Below are 14,820 nucleotides of genomic sequence, written 5' to 3' on the forward strand. Positions count from 1 at the left end.
GGTGACCTCGGACCTCAATCATTTGGCATCTCTGGGCTTCAGTTTCCTAGGACTGGGAAATGGGAGAACTGGATTAGGTGGCTCCCCTTGTTCTGTGATCTCATGTCTCAGCAGAACCCAGGGGGGTCTAGGTGACAGTAAATCCCAGGTATTTGCAACATCAGGAACCTTCTGCCATGAGAAGCTGTAAGGCTGTGATGGAAGAGGCAGGCCTGTACAGGGATTTAATGAGACCATGAACTTGGTTAGCCAAGCCTGCTCTAGTGCAGTAGGTTAATTAATACCAGATGCCACTGGGCTAGATGCATCATTCTCCCTAGGGGAGCTCAGAACCTCCCTGAGGGCTGCTTTCCTCCTCTTGGACTTGCAGGGACCCAGAGGGGAAAGTCAACTGCCTGAAGCGTGGTAAAAGTCCTTTCCCTTTAGGCTAAGGACTGCACTTTTTTCTTTTTTTTTTAAATATACTTGCTGCATTAAAATTTTCTTTTTAAAATTTTTGTGGGTACATAGTAGGGGTGCATGAGATATTTTGATACAGGCGTGCAATGCGTAATAATCGCATCATGGAAGGTTTTTTTTTGTTTTTTTTTTTTTTTTTTGAGGTGGGGTCTCACTATGCCGCGGTGGCTGGTTTCGAATTCCTGGGCTCAAGTGATCCTCCCATCTCAGTCTCCTAAGTAGCTAGGACTCAAGCATGCACCACTATGCCCACCTAGAGAACTGCACTTCTACCAGCTCCTTTTGTTCCCTTACCTTTTTTTTTTTTTTTTTTTTTTGAGACAGGGTCTCACTCTGTGGCCCAAGCTGGAGTGCAGTGGTGTGATCTTGGCTCGCCGCAACCTCTCCCTCCTTGGTTCAAGTGATTGTGTGTCGGTTTCCCAAGAAGCTGGGATTACAGGTGCATGCCACCACGCTAATTTTTTTTTTTTTTTTTTTTTTTTTTTTTGAGATGGAGTCCCGCTCTGTCACCCGGGCTGGAGTGCACTGGCACGATCTCGGCTCACTGCAACCTCTGCCTCCCGGGTTCGAGCGATTCTCCCTGCCTCAGCCTCCTGAGTAGCTGGGATTACAGGCGTCCACCCCACCACACCCAGCTAATTTTTGTATTTTTATTAGAGACAGCGTTTCACTGTGTTGGCCAGGCTGGTCTTGAACTCTTGAGCTCAAGTGATCCACTGGTCTCAGCCTCCCAAAGTGCTGGGATTACAGGCGTGAGCCACCACACCTGACCTGCGCCTTACCTCTTAAGTGCCCACTGGAGGGTCTGTCCAAGAGCACTGTCCTGAGCAGGAAAGAGCCACCTGGTAGAAGGGAGAAGGACAGGAAAAACAGGAGAGCAGGTTGAGGGCACTGGCCCTGTGTAACTAGCTTGCTGATCCTGCCTTGTGCAGAGCCCTGGCCAGAACCACAGTTAGCGATAAGGCTGCTGTGTCCTCAGCCCCGGCTGCACAAACCTCTTCTTTGGACCTACACTGACCTAGAATTCATGCTGATTCAAACCCTGACTGGAGCTGGTTTTATGTCCAGATTTACAGGGTAATAAGCATTGTTGGAACATAAGTCCTGAACCCACCAAAATTGGGCGAGCTAAGCATTTTTTTCCAATGACTTTAAAAATAATTTGTTAAGACCTTATTTGCATATAAGCTGATGACACACCTTGCCTGGGAAATGAAGCAGGTCCTATAGGAATTATCCTGGGCATCTTTGACTGTGGGGCCCATCTTTCTCCATTCTTTGCAGAGCTACTTACCAGCTAGCAGGCCCTCTTAGCTTGATTTGCTCTTTCTGCCACCTTCTTCCAGACAAATCGAGGCACCTCCTCCCCAAGTTCTCAGAATTCTGTCCTCTTGACATTCCTTTACGGTTGTGATGAGGCATCACCCTGTGGACATGGGGCGTGGAGGGGTCTGTCAGGCAGCCCTGGCCCCTGCAGGTCTCCCGGGGGTATGTGTTCTGGGTGCACTCTCTGTGTCTTTGCCCACCAGGAAAGAGCACCACCCTCTTCAGCCGCCACACCAAGGCCATTGTGTGGGGCATGCAGACCCGGGCCGTGCAAGGCATGCTGGACTTTGACTATGTCTGCTCCCGAGACGAGCCCTCAGTGGCTGCCATGGTCTACCCTTTCACGTGAGTTACCCCATGGCGGGAAATATCTCCTTCCTCTGCTAAGACAAAGCTTGGGGCTGGGCACAGTGGCTCATGCCTGTAATCCTAGCGCTTTGGGAGGTCGAGGTGGGAGAATTGCTTGAGCCCAGGAGTTTGAGACCAGCCCTGGGCAACATAGGGAGACCCCCATCTCTACAGATAATTTAAAAATTAGCCGGATATGGTGGTGTGCACCTGTAGTCCCAGGTACTTGGGAGGGTGAGGCAGGAGGATTGCCTGAGCCTTGGAGGTTGAGGCTGCAGTGAACTCTAATTATGCCACTGCACTCCAGCGTGGGTGACAGAGCAAGACCCTGTCTCAAAAGAAAAAAAAAAAGGCAAGGCTTGAGGAGTCAGCGAGCTCATTCCCTTTGCTGGGGAAGGCTTTGCCCATTCTAGAGACAGAGGCAGTCAGTATTCCTGGGGGATCTTTGTCCCTTAGATGAAAATTCTTTGAGGGCACAGACCATGCCTTTTCTATCTTCTAGGTGAAATTCCTCCCCTCAGCTTCCCCTTCCCCAGTCCTGACAGGTTGAGGATATCCTAATTCTTCTTTTACTTTCTCACAGTGGGGACCACAAGCAGAAGTTTTACTGGGGGCACAAAGAGATCCTGATCCCTGTCTTCAAGAACATGGCTGATGCCATGAGGAAGCACCCAGAGGTAGATGTGCTCATCAACTTTGCCTCTCTCCGCTCTGCCTATGACAGCACCATGGAGACCATGAACTATGCCCAGGTAGATCACTGGGCTCTGGAGGGTGGGGGGTGGGGACCATGAACTATGCGCAGGTAGATCACTGGGCTCTAGGGGACAGAGGGTGGGGAAGCAGGAATGGCTCCTGGTTGATGTCCCGTCACTGCTGCCTGGGACAAAGGGCTGGGGATTTGGGAGTAGCCAGTGGTTTAGGTGGAAATGGTTGGAGACACATGATCTTCAGAAGTCAAGATAGTGACTTAGGGCAGGTCAGTCTGGGCAGAGGCTGCTTATCTGGGCTTACAAAGAGGCTGTTCAGGCCTGGGACAGTGACTTATGCCTGTAATCCTAGGACTTTGGAAGGCAGAGGCAGGAAGATTGCTTGAAGCCAAGAGTTCAAGACCAGCCTAAGCAATAAAGCGAGACCCATTCTCTACAAAAAGCTTAAAAATTAGTCAAGCCAGGCATGGTGACTCACACCTGTAGTCCCAGCTACTCAGGAAGCTGAGGCAGGAGGATCGATTGATCACCCAGGAGTTCAAGGCTGCAGTTAGCTATGATCATTCCATGGCACTCCAGCGTGGGTGGCAGAGGAAGACCCTGTCTTTAAAAAATTAAATAAAGTAAAATAAAATATACGCTGGGCATGGTGGCTTATGCCTGTTATTCCAGCACTTTGGGAGGTCAAGGCAAGAAGATTGCTTGAGCCCAGGAGTTTGAGACCAACAAAGCAAGACCCTGTCCCTATAAAAAAATTAAAAAAAAAAAAGAATTAGCTGGACATGGTGGCATGTGCTGGCTGAGGTAGGATGATCACTTGAGCCTGGGAGGTCAAGGCTACAGTGAGTTGTGATCACACCACTGCACTTCAGCCTAGGCAACAGAGTGAGACTCTAAATAAATAAATAAATAAATGTTAAATAAATAAATGAGGTGGCTCAGGCTCCACCCCACCCCCACTATATCCTCTCTGTGCTATGCATAACTGGCTTAAAAACCGGGATTGGCTGGATGCCATGGCTTGTGTTTGTTGGGCGGCAGAGGCGGGGGGATTGTTTGAGGCTAGGGGTTCGAGACCAACTTGAACAACACAGCAAGACCTTGTCTGTACTTAAAAAAGGATTAGCCAGGCATGATGGCACTCACTAGTCCCAGCTAGTAGGGAGGCTAAGGTAGGAGGATCGCTTAAGCTCAGGAGGTTGAGGCTGCAGTGTGCTGTTATCATGCCATTGCACTCCAGCCTGGGCAGCAGAGTAAGTCCCAGATCCTGTCTCAAAAACAAACAAAAAAACAAATCAGGATTAAAGCACTTTATTTTATGTATGTTTGTATTTTTTTTTTTTTTGAGACAGGGCCTCACTCTGTCACACAGCCTCCACTTCCCAGGCTCAAGTGATTCTCGTGCCTCAGCCTTCTGAGTAGCTGGGATTACAAGCACATGCCACCACACCTGGCTTTTTTTTTTTTTTTTTTTTGTACAGATGGGGTTTCACCATGTTGGCCAGACTGGTCTCGAACTCCTGGCCTTAAGTGATCCACTCACCTTGGCCTCCCAAAGTGCTGGGATTACAGGAGTGAGCCACTGCACCTGGCCTATTTTAATTAAAAAAAAATTTTTTTTTTTTTGAGACAGAGTTTCACTCTTTTTGCCCAGGCTGGAGTGCAATGGCACAATCTCGGCTCACCGCAACCTCCGCCTCCCGGGTTCAAGTGATTCTTCTGCCTCAGCCTCCCAAGTAGCTGGGATTACAGGCGCCTGCCACCATGCCCGGCTAAATTTTTTTTTGTATTTTTAGTAGAGACGGAGTTTCACCATGTTGGCCAGGGTGGTCTCGATCTCTCGACCTCGTGATCCACCTGCCTCGGCCTCCCAAAGTGCTGGGATTACACTTTTTTTTTTTTTTCAATCGGTCAGCTTCCCAAGCCAGAGGAGGCTCAGAAAGACTCCAACATTTCATTATAAAAATATTACATATTTATTATAGAATAGTTTCAAAATACTGATAAATACTGTTTTGTTGAAAATAAATACTTGAGGTCCCATTTCAGAAAAACATGACTGCTGCTATGACGGTATGTCCTTATCTACTCCCTTTTCTAGATTTGAACAAAGGGAATAATACTGTATGCCACTCATATAATCTGCTTTCTTCAGTTGCTCTTTCCACATCAGTAAGCACTTACTGGCAGCATCACTTTTGCTTTTGCAAATCTTGTGATGGGCAATCTCGGATTAACATTTGCCTATATCCTTAATTATTCCCTAAGCATAAATTTCTAGAAGTTGAACTACTGCATCAGAAGGTGCAGGTTTGAGGCTGGGTGTGGTGACTCACATCTGGAATCCCAGGACTTTGGGAGGCCAAGGTGGGTGGATCATTTGAGGTCAGGAGTTCGAGACCAGCCTGGCCACCGCCTCTACTAAAAATAAAAAAAATAGCTGGGTATGGTGGCGGGCACCTGTAGTGCCAGCTACTTGGGAGGCTGAGGCAAGAGAATCACTTGAATCCGGGAGGTGGAAGTTGCAGTGAGCCAAGGTCGTGCTATTGTACTCCAGCCTGGGCGACGAAAGACTCCATCTCAAAAAAAATAAAATTAGGATATTGATTATTTTGTTGAAAATTATCATCTGATCCCAGACTGGCTTATTTCAGTTTATGACTGGAGAATATAAAATTGTCTTGATACCTAGAGGAAGTAAAAATACATTTGCTGAAAATGAGCTTCTTTTTTTTTTTTTTTTTGAAATGGAGCCTCTCTCCATCACCCAAGCTAGAGTGAGTACAGCGGCGTGATCTCAGTTCACTGCAACCTCCACCTCCCGGGTTCAAGCAATTCTCCTGTCTCAGCCTCCCGAGTAGCTGGGACTACAGGCGCCTGCCACCACGCCCAGCTAATTTTTGTATTTTCAATAGAGATGGGATTTTACCTTTTTGGTCAGGCTGGTCTCGAACTCCAGGCCTCAGGTGATCCAACCGCCTCGGCCTCCCAAAGTGCTGAGATTACAGGCGTGAGCCACCACGTCCGGCTGCTGCTTCTTTAGTTTAGGGCAGAGGTTGGCAAACTATGGCCTAAGGCAAAACCTAGCACATCACCTAGTTTTAGGGCTGTTTTTTGTTTGTTTGTTTGTTTGTTTGTTTTTGTTTTTTGTTTTTTGTTTTTTGAGACAGAGTTTTGCTCTCATTGCCCAGGCTGTAGTGCAGTTGTGTGATCTCGGCTCACCGCAACCTCCGCCTTCCAGGTTCAAGTGATTCTCCTGCCTCAGCCTCCCAAGTAGCTGGGATTATAGGCATGCATCACTATGCCTGGCTAATTTTGTATTTTTAGGAGAGATGGGTTTTCTCCATGTTGGTCAGGCTGGTCTCAAACTCCCAATCTCAAATGATCTGCCCACCTTGGCCTCGCAGATTGCTGGGATTATAGACGTGAGCCACTGCGCACAGCCAGGGGTTTTTGTTTGGTTTTAAAGAGACACACATACTGCTCTGTAGCCCAGGCTGGAGTGCAGTGATGCAATCATGCAACTCACTGTAGCCTCAACCTCCTGGGTTCAATTGATCCTCCTACCGGGTCTCCCTGTGTTGCCCAGGCTGGCCTTGAACTCTTGGGCTCAAGGGATCCACCTGCCTTAGACTCCCAAAGTGCTGGGATTACAGGCATGAGCCACTCTACCTGGCCCCTACAATACTATCTTGACCCTTTACAGAAGTTTGCTGGCCCTGGTTTAGAGCCAAAGAGAAGTGATTCCTGGATCTGCCCCATGCCCCTCCCACCCCGTCTCTGGGCTGAGTGTAGAAGCAGCTCATTTCTCTTAAACGCTGACCCTGTCCTGTGGGGATGGTGACAAGACTCGGAGGGTCCCATGAAGAGAAAAGCCTTAGATAGCTGCTTTATGAGCAGGCACAGGAACAGGTAGATAACAGGAGGGTGTGAGCTTTTGGGTGAGAGTGAACGTAGCTGCTATGACTGTAGCAGGGCTTCCGAAATACCTGCCTCTCTTGGGTGGATCACTGTGGCGTTAGCTAGTGGAGATCAGTTTCGGCTATCCACCACTTGTGTTTTCAGGAGATGGTTAGAGTGATTACGAGCAGAGGCCTGTGGGAAGAATGAGATGCATATTGGTTTTGTTTTTTCGTTTTGTTTTGTTTTTGTTTTTGAGATGGAGTCTCGCTCTGTCACCCAGGCTGGAGTGCAGTGGTGCCATCTCAGCTCACTGCAACCTCCACCTCCCGGGCTCAAGCAGTTCTCCTGCCTCAGCCTCCCTAGTAGCTGGGATTATAGGCACGCACCACCATACCCAGCTAATTTTTGTATTTTTAGTAGAGACGGGGTTTTGCCACGTTGGCCAGGCTGGTCTCGAACTCCTGACCTTAGAAGATCCACCCTCCTCGGCCTCCCAAAGTGCTGGGATTACAAGCATGAGCCACCGCGCCCGGCTGATAGGCATATTGTTAACATTACTTTGTTCTTGGACCCTGGAAGAGGACATGCGGAATGGGAGGTGGGCCCTTAAACGGTGCTGTCTTGTTGCCCTTTCTGAGGCAGAGTTAACAGGAAGGGACTTTTGTCATCCTCTAGATCCGGACCATCGCCATCATAGCTGAAGGCATCCCTGAGGCCCTCACGAGAAAGCTGATCAAGAAGGCGGACCAGAAGGGAGTGACCATCATCGGACCTGCCACTGTGAGCTTCCCCTCCGGAAAGCCTTTTACGTTCGATGCTATCTTATGAAGTTCAATGCCCTTAGGAAGTTTACTTTTTGACTCCTCTATCTCCCTCCTAGGTTGAGAAGATTCAGGAAGTATGTGTTGAAAATCAGTCTGTCCATTTTTAGCTTTTCTTTTGAGACACAGCCTCACTGCAATGCCTAGGCTGGAGTGCAATGGCGCGATCCTGGCTCACTGCAACCTCTGCTTCCGGGTTCAAGTGATTCTCCTGTCTCAGCCTCCCAAGTAGCTGGGATTACAGGCACCCGCCACCATGTCCGGCTAATTTTTGTGTTTTTAGTCGAGACGGGATTTCACCATGTTGGTCAGGCTGGTCTCGAACTCCTGACATCGGGTGATCCACCCACCTCGGCCTCCCAAAGTGCTGGAGTTACAGGTGTGAGCCACCGTGTTTGGCCTTTTTTTTTTCTTTGAGACGGAGTCTTGCCCTGTTACCTAGGCTGGAGTGCAGTGGCACGATCTTGGCTCACTGCAGCCTCTGCCTCCTTGGTTCAAGCAATTCTCCTGCCTCAGCCTCCCGAGGAGCTGGGACTATAGGTGTGAACCACCACGCCTGGCTAATTTTGGTATTTTTAGTAGAGACAGGGTTTCACCATGTTAGCCAGGCTGGTCTCAAACTCCCAACCTCAGGTAGTCTGCCCCCTACAGCCTCCAAAAGTGTTGGGATTGCAGGCGTGAGCCACCATGCCTGGCTGAAATTATTCTTTGAATTATTTTTTGTTTGTTTTTTTAAGAAGCAGGGTCTCGCTGTGTTGCTGGAGTGCAGTGGCTTTTCACAGGTGCAGTTATAACACACTTCAGCAGCCCCGAACTCCTAAGCTCAAGCAATCTCCCTGCCTCAGCCTCCTGAGTAGCTGGGATTACAGAAGTGTTCCTCCACACCTGGCTTATTTTTACTTCTTACTGTATTAAAAAATTGGAGCTAGTATTTATTTCCAAAGAGCTGAGATTACAGACCTGAGCCACTGTGCCGGGCCAAGTATACGTATCTGAACCTGAATTAGTGAGCCATGCTTTACAAATAAGGCTCTCTTTTGTTCTGTATGTCTCTTGAGAGAGAGAGGAGACTTTCCTAAGCAGGAAACCCAGTGGGCAAGTGTGATTTCTCTTGGTCATTCTCTCCCCAGCCTGGCCAGAAGGGGCTGGGCAGTAATGCAGGGGCTTTGTGATTCTTTGTGGTGAATCTGGAAGTCACCTTCCTCCCTGATTGTGGTTTCTGCCCCCACAGGTTGGAGGCATCAAGCCTGGGTGCTTTAAGATTGGCAACACGGGTGGGATGCTGGACAACATCCTGGCCTCCAAACTGTACCGCCCAGGCAGCGTGGCCTATGTCTCACGTTCCGGAGGCATGTCCAACGAGCTCAACAATATCATCTCTCGGACCACGGATGGCGTCTATGAGGGCGTGGCCATTGGTGGGGACAGGTAATCAGCTGGGAAGCCAAGGAGGGGCTTCCTGCTTTGAGAGCAGTGGGCCAGGAGACGATGCTGTGTCCTGCAGGCTGCTTGCTGCCCCTGAGTTCCAGGCCCGCAGGAATGCTGCTGAAGTCTAAACAATGGGGCATCACTGCTCTTGTCTCAGGACTGACAGAGCATGAAATCGGACAACACAGAACAGGGCAACAATGTGCAGGAGGGGCGACTGGGCTTTGGGGATAATTCTGTTTGTTGTGATTGGCCATAGGGAGGCAGCAGAGTACAGTGGTTAGGAGGGCCAGTTCTGAAATTGGACTAAAGAGGTTCAAATCCCATTTTCCCTCTTTAGTAGGGGGTGGGTGGCAGGGGCCATCCTGGTCCGGTTACTTAACCTCCCTAGACCTCCATCGTTTTTACACATCAAATGGGTAAATAATACCCCCACCTCATGGGGCTACTGGAGGAATAAATGAATTGTAATACATATAAGTGTCTGAGCCAGGGCCTGCGTTCAGCAGGTGCTCAGTGAGTTTTTATTGTAGTTAATAATAGTATCCTCATTATTTTTGGTAGTGGGAACACTGATCAGTAGGTCATGAATACAGTATTATATCTTAGAGTAATGTCTGGCACTTAGTAGGTTCATAATAAATGTTAGCCATTATTGTTTATTATTCCTACTATTACTACTGCTGTCAGGCTTAGAAACCAAAAGCTGTTGAGATAGAGTCACCTTGTTCGTCTCCCTGGCTCTACCACATGATTTCCGATAGGATGCCTGGGTGAGGAAGAACTCTTACCAAGGTCTTTAGGGGTGTAGCCTGGGAATCCCCAGTCCTTGGGTACTGCCTGACCAAAGGCTCAGGGAATACGTCTAGGAAATGCTGCTTGTTTAGATTGTCTTCTTAGATTTATAATGATCATATCAAAAGACATGAAGAGGCCAAGAACAGTGGCTTATGCCTATAATCCCAGCACTTTGGGAGGCTGAGGGAGGAGGATTGTTTCAGCCCAGAAATTCGAGACTAGCTGAGGCAACACAGTCTCGAATTTGGTAGAGACCCCCATCTCTACCAAAAAAAAATTAGCCGGATGTGGTGGCATGTGCCAGTAGTGCCAGCTACTTTGGAGGCTGAGGCAGGAGGATTGCTTGAACCCGGGAGGCGGAGGTTGCAGTGCACCAACATCGCACCACTACACTCAAGCCTGGGTGAAAGAGCAAGACTTCATCTCAGAAAGAAAGAAAATATGTGTGTGTTCTTAGGTTTTTTTTGTTTGTTTGTTTGTTTTTGTTTTTGAGACGATCAAAAAATTCAAGCGATCCTCCCACCTCAGCCTCCTGAGTAGCTAGGACTGTACAGGCACCCACCACCACACCTGGCTGATTTTTGTATTTTTAGTAGAGACGGGGTTTCGCCATGTTGGCCAGGCTGGTCTGCAACTCCTGACCTCAGGTGATCCACCCTCCTGGGCCTCCCAAACTGCTGGGATTACAAGTGTGAGCCACTGCGCCTGGCCGGAATTTGCGGATATATTTTAAAACAACTGCACCAGGGCGTACTTTCTAAGTCATCTCTTACTGCTGAGCGAACCTCTCTGGGCTTATTTTGTGCCCAGTCTTTTCCTTTGCAAGTTAAATAGCTCCAACTCCTTCCCTCTTTCTTCTCTTCGGTTCCATTTGCTACCTTCCCCTGTCCATTATTGCTGGGGCATCTCTGGACCCTTACTGGCCATCCACATCCCCCCAAAATCCAGTGTACCCAGTACAAGTGTGCTTCCTAACCCTGTACACACTTCCCCAGGCCTCCTCCTGATCCTGTATCCTGATACTCCCTGCTCTCAACAGGTACCCGGGCTCCACATTCATGGATCATGTGTTACGCTATCAGGACACTCCAGGAGTCAAAATGATTGTGGTTCTTGGAGAGGTGAGTTACTTTAAAAAAAAAAATTATGATTTTAAAACTGTAATGCATGATCTCAGTTTTTGAAAAATTAAAACATTTTGGTTACATGTAACTTAAAGGGACAGTCCCTGGTAATCCCATCCCCTAGGTGCTGGGGCCTCGAGGTTGTCACTATTAGTACTGCCATTTATGTTTCAGAGAAGGGAGTTCTTAATCTCCCAGCATCCCAAACTTTAGCGCCAATAAGAGAGAAGCTCTGCTCTGGCTGGCTATGGTCTCTACCTGGTGGGCAGTGGAAAGCTGGAGTAAAAAAAGTGCATTTTTTTGGCCAGGTATGGTGGCTCACACCTGTAATCCTCCCAGCACTTTGGGAGGCTGAGGCAACTGGGTCATTTGAGATCAGGAGTTCTAGACCATCGTGGCCTACATGGTGAAACCCCATCTCTACTAAAAATATAAAAATTAGCCAGGCATGGTGGTGCACACTTGTAATCCCAACCACTAGGGAGGCTGAGGTGGGAGAATCACTTGAACCCAGGAGACAGAGGTTGCAGTGAACAGAGATAACGCCACTGCCCTCCAGCCTGGGAGACAGATCAAGACTCCGTCTCAAAAAAAAAAAAAAAAAGCAAAAAAAAGCGCTTTTTAAAAAATGTGATGACTTTTGGATAGAACAGTTAAAAAAAATTTTCTAAATACTAAAAAATTTGGGAGTCCCATAACCCCATCCCTTGTTTGCACCTCTGAAGGCAGGTCTAATCCTAAATCATGTTATATTTCTAGATTAGGAAGGGGGAGTCCCAGAGATTCCTCTAGGAGACCTGCTGTTTGTTCCTTTAGAAATCTTCCTTGTATCCAGGCTGAAATTAAACTCCTTTTATTTGGCCAAAGCCCGTGTCACTCCATTTTCTATCCAGTTTTTACGTCAGGATGGGCTGCACCAACTTGGCTTTTTCTCATTCCCCATTCCTTGGCAGATTGGGGGCGCTGAGGAATATAAGATTTGCCGGGGCATCAAGGAGGGCCGCCTCACTAAGCCCATCGTCTGCTGGTGCATCGGGACGTGTGCCACCATGTTCTCCTCTGAGGTATGGCTGAGATGGGTCACTTCTGGGCTGGGAGTGGGGATTGCAAGAGGGGGCATTTGAGGCGAACCATGTAATCATCTTATTAATTCGCAGCTAGTTCCTTCAAGAAACGTTTGTTACTTGCTTGGTTACTACAAAGTCCAGCCAGGGCCCTGCTCTCTGGGAGCTTATATCCAGTTGGAGGAGACCAATTTATAAGCAGATTAAAGCTACAGTCAGGCTCTGAGTCCCTACTTGGCGTAGGTAGCAACCAGCTGTCTGGAGAAGTTGAGATGGCATCCCTGAGAAGGTGATGTTTGAACTGTAGTTTAGGGGATGAGAAGGGCTTTGCTGATGAAAGGGAGGCCGAGGAGGGAGAAGGACACAGCCTGGGCTCAGCTGGGCGGGGCTTGGTGAGATGTTTTGTGTGGGGAGAGGTGGTAGAAGGAAAGGTTTGTTCTTGATGTGTTAAAATGATAAAATGTACGTGAAAGTGTCTGGCGCACCTGATGGTGTTGAATATAAACACTCCTTGGGCTTCTGCTGTCTGCTAAGCTTCTGAGCTATCTGTCTTCTGCTGGGGGATCATACGCCAAACTTCAGCCCCTGTGCTTCGGCTTAGAGAACCCTTTACCACCTTGAAGGTGGCTCACGTGATGATGATGAAATTGAAGGAAAAGCCGGGTACCTGGTATGTGTACAAGAATACTCTGCAGTATCATTAACAGCAAAAACTGGAAACAACTTTTTTTTTTTTTTTTTTTTTGGAGACAGGGTCTCACTCTGTCGCCCAGGCTGGAGTGCAATGGTGTGATCTCGGCTCACTGCAACCTCCACCTCCCGGGTTCAAATGATTCTCCTGCCTCAGCCTCCTGAGTAGCTGGGATTACAGGCGCATGCCACCACACCCAGCTAATTTTTGTATTTTTAGTAGAGATGGAGTTTTACCATGTTGGTCAGGCTGGTCTCGAGCTCCTGACCTTGTGATCTGCCTGCCTCGTCCTCCCAAAGCGCTGGGATTACAGGCGTGAGCCACCATGCCCGGCCCAGAAACAACTTAACATGCTTATCAGGAGGGGACTGTCAGCATGGCATATCCACAAACTAATGGAAAACAGGGCAGGCATGCAGAGAAGGAGGCGGAACTTGATATGTTGATGCAGAAAGAGTTTAAGATACATTACCTGTAAGAAAGGGCAGAGTTCAGTAAATGCTTATAATATCCATTTTGTGTAAAGTGTGTGTGTATGTGGGTTTTGTTTTTTATTTTTCCATGTAAGTAAAAGGGGAGGAGAGGTCCAGAATCCTGCCCATCCCTCCAGGGTGAGCTCTGCTTGCACAGGCTTTAAAATCAGACCTTGGTAGATCTGTGTAGCCAGACGTGGTGGCAGGGGCATATAATGCCAGCTACTCGGGAGGCTGAGGCAGGAGAATTGCTTGAACCTGGGAGGCAGAGGATGCAGTGAGCTGAGATCAGATCTTTAAAATCAGATCTTGGTAGACCTGGGCAAGTCATTTAGCCTCTTGGTAACTGTTTCCTGAGCTGTAAAATGAGGATGCCATGCCGCAAGGTTGTTGTATGACTTAAATGAGGAAGTAATTGTAAAGGTCTGGCGTGCATAGGTCTTAGAAACTATTCTTTTTTTCCCCATGCCTTGTCAGTCCACTTATTCCATGAAGCTGTTCCTGATTCTCCTTTTTTTTTTTTTTTTTTGAGACGGAGTCTCTCGCCTAGGCTGGAGTGCAGTGGTGCGATCTCAGCTCACCGCAGCCTCTGCCTTCCTGGTTTAAGCAATTCTCCTACTTCAGTCTCCCAAGTAGCTGGGATAACAGCCACCACGCCCGGCTAATTTTTGTATTTTTAGTAAAGACAGGGTTTCACCATGTTGGCCAGGCTGGTCTCGAAGTCCTGACCTCAGGTGATCCACCTGCCTCGGCCTCCCAAAGTGCTGGGATTACAGCCGTGAGTTACCGCGCCCAGCCGATTCTCTTTCTTCTTGAGTGCTCTCCCCCAACTCCATTGCTCTCCCCCCAACTCTGTACTCGCCCAACAGCCAAAAACCAGTCACCCTCCTCCATTGTTTCTCCTGGCTTGCTTTGCATTACCAGCCCCTCCGCCTTTCCACCCCACCTCCCCATCCCCACCATGATCAGGACACTTCTAAGAGGGTGAGCACCTCGCATTTCAGTATCTGGCGGCACTCATCGCCCCATGGGTGGGGTGGGTCCTTGAATTATTTTAGGTTTTTGTGGTTTTTTTTTTTTTGAGACGGAGTCTCGCTCTGTCGCCCAGACTGGAGTGCAGTGGTGCAGTCTCGGCTCACTGCAAGCTCCGCCTCCGGGGTTCACGCCATTCTGCTGTTTCAGCCTCCCAAGTAGTTGAGATTACAGACGCCCACCACCACACTCGGCTAATTTTTTTTGTATTCTTTTAGTAGAGATGGGGTTTCACCGTTAGCTAGGATGGTCTCAATCTCCTGACCTCATGATCCACCCATCTCGGCCTCTCAAAGTGCTGGGATTACAGGCGTGAACCACTGCGCCCAGCCCTTTAGTTTTATTTTTTAAATAATTCATCTCCCTTTTAGAAATTTTGTTTTTAGTTTTGAGAAATCCAGAGTTACAAGAAACTTAACTTCTTTAAACCTAGGGTTTCTGAATATAGACTCTCTTCTTCCCACCCATCTGCCGATGCAGATTAAATCCTACAAAGAACGCATTGGGAACTCACGCTTTAAGGTGTCTTTCAACCTTTGCTTACAGAGCAGCAGTTCCTAACCTTTTCACCTTTTTGTTCTGTTTGCATGGTGAAGAGCACAGGCTGAGGCCAGATTGCCTAGGTTCAAGTGCTACCACATGC

General features: G+C 48.3%; 1 protein-coding gene across 7 annotated transcripts in view; it reads left to right on the forward strand.

Annotated features, from left to right (window-relative positions):
• The window catches only part of ACLY (ATP citrate lyase), a 61,909-nt gene that overhangs the window by 35,298 nt on the left and 11,791 nt on the right, over positions 1–14,820 (forward strand). For all 7 annotated transcript variants that reach the window (XM_034941852.3, XM_034941855.3, XM_034941853.3 and 4 more), the window contains 6 exons: positions 1,989–2,130; positions 2,717–2,885; positions 7,422–7,526; positions 8,799–8,995; positions 10,833–10,914; positions 11,871–11,981. In XM_034941852.3, coding sequence (XP_034797743.1) covers positions 1,989–2,130; positions 2,717–2,885; positions 7,422–7,526; positions 8,799–8,995; positions 10,833–10,914; positions 11,871–11,981 — 806 coding nt within the window. The remainder of the gene's footprint in view (positions 1–1,988; positions 2,131–2,716; positions 2,886–7,421; positions 7,527–8,798; positions 8,996–10,832; positions 10,915–11,870; positions 11,982–14,820) is intronic.

Source organism: Pan paniscus, chromosome 19 (genome assembly GCF_029289425.2).
Source record: "Pan paniscus chromosome 19, NHGRI_mPanPan1-v2.0_pri, whole genome shotgun sequence".
Lineage (NCBI taxonomy): Eukaryota > Metazoa > Chordata > Mammalia > Primates > Hominidae > Pan > Pan paniscus.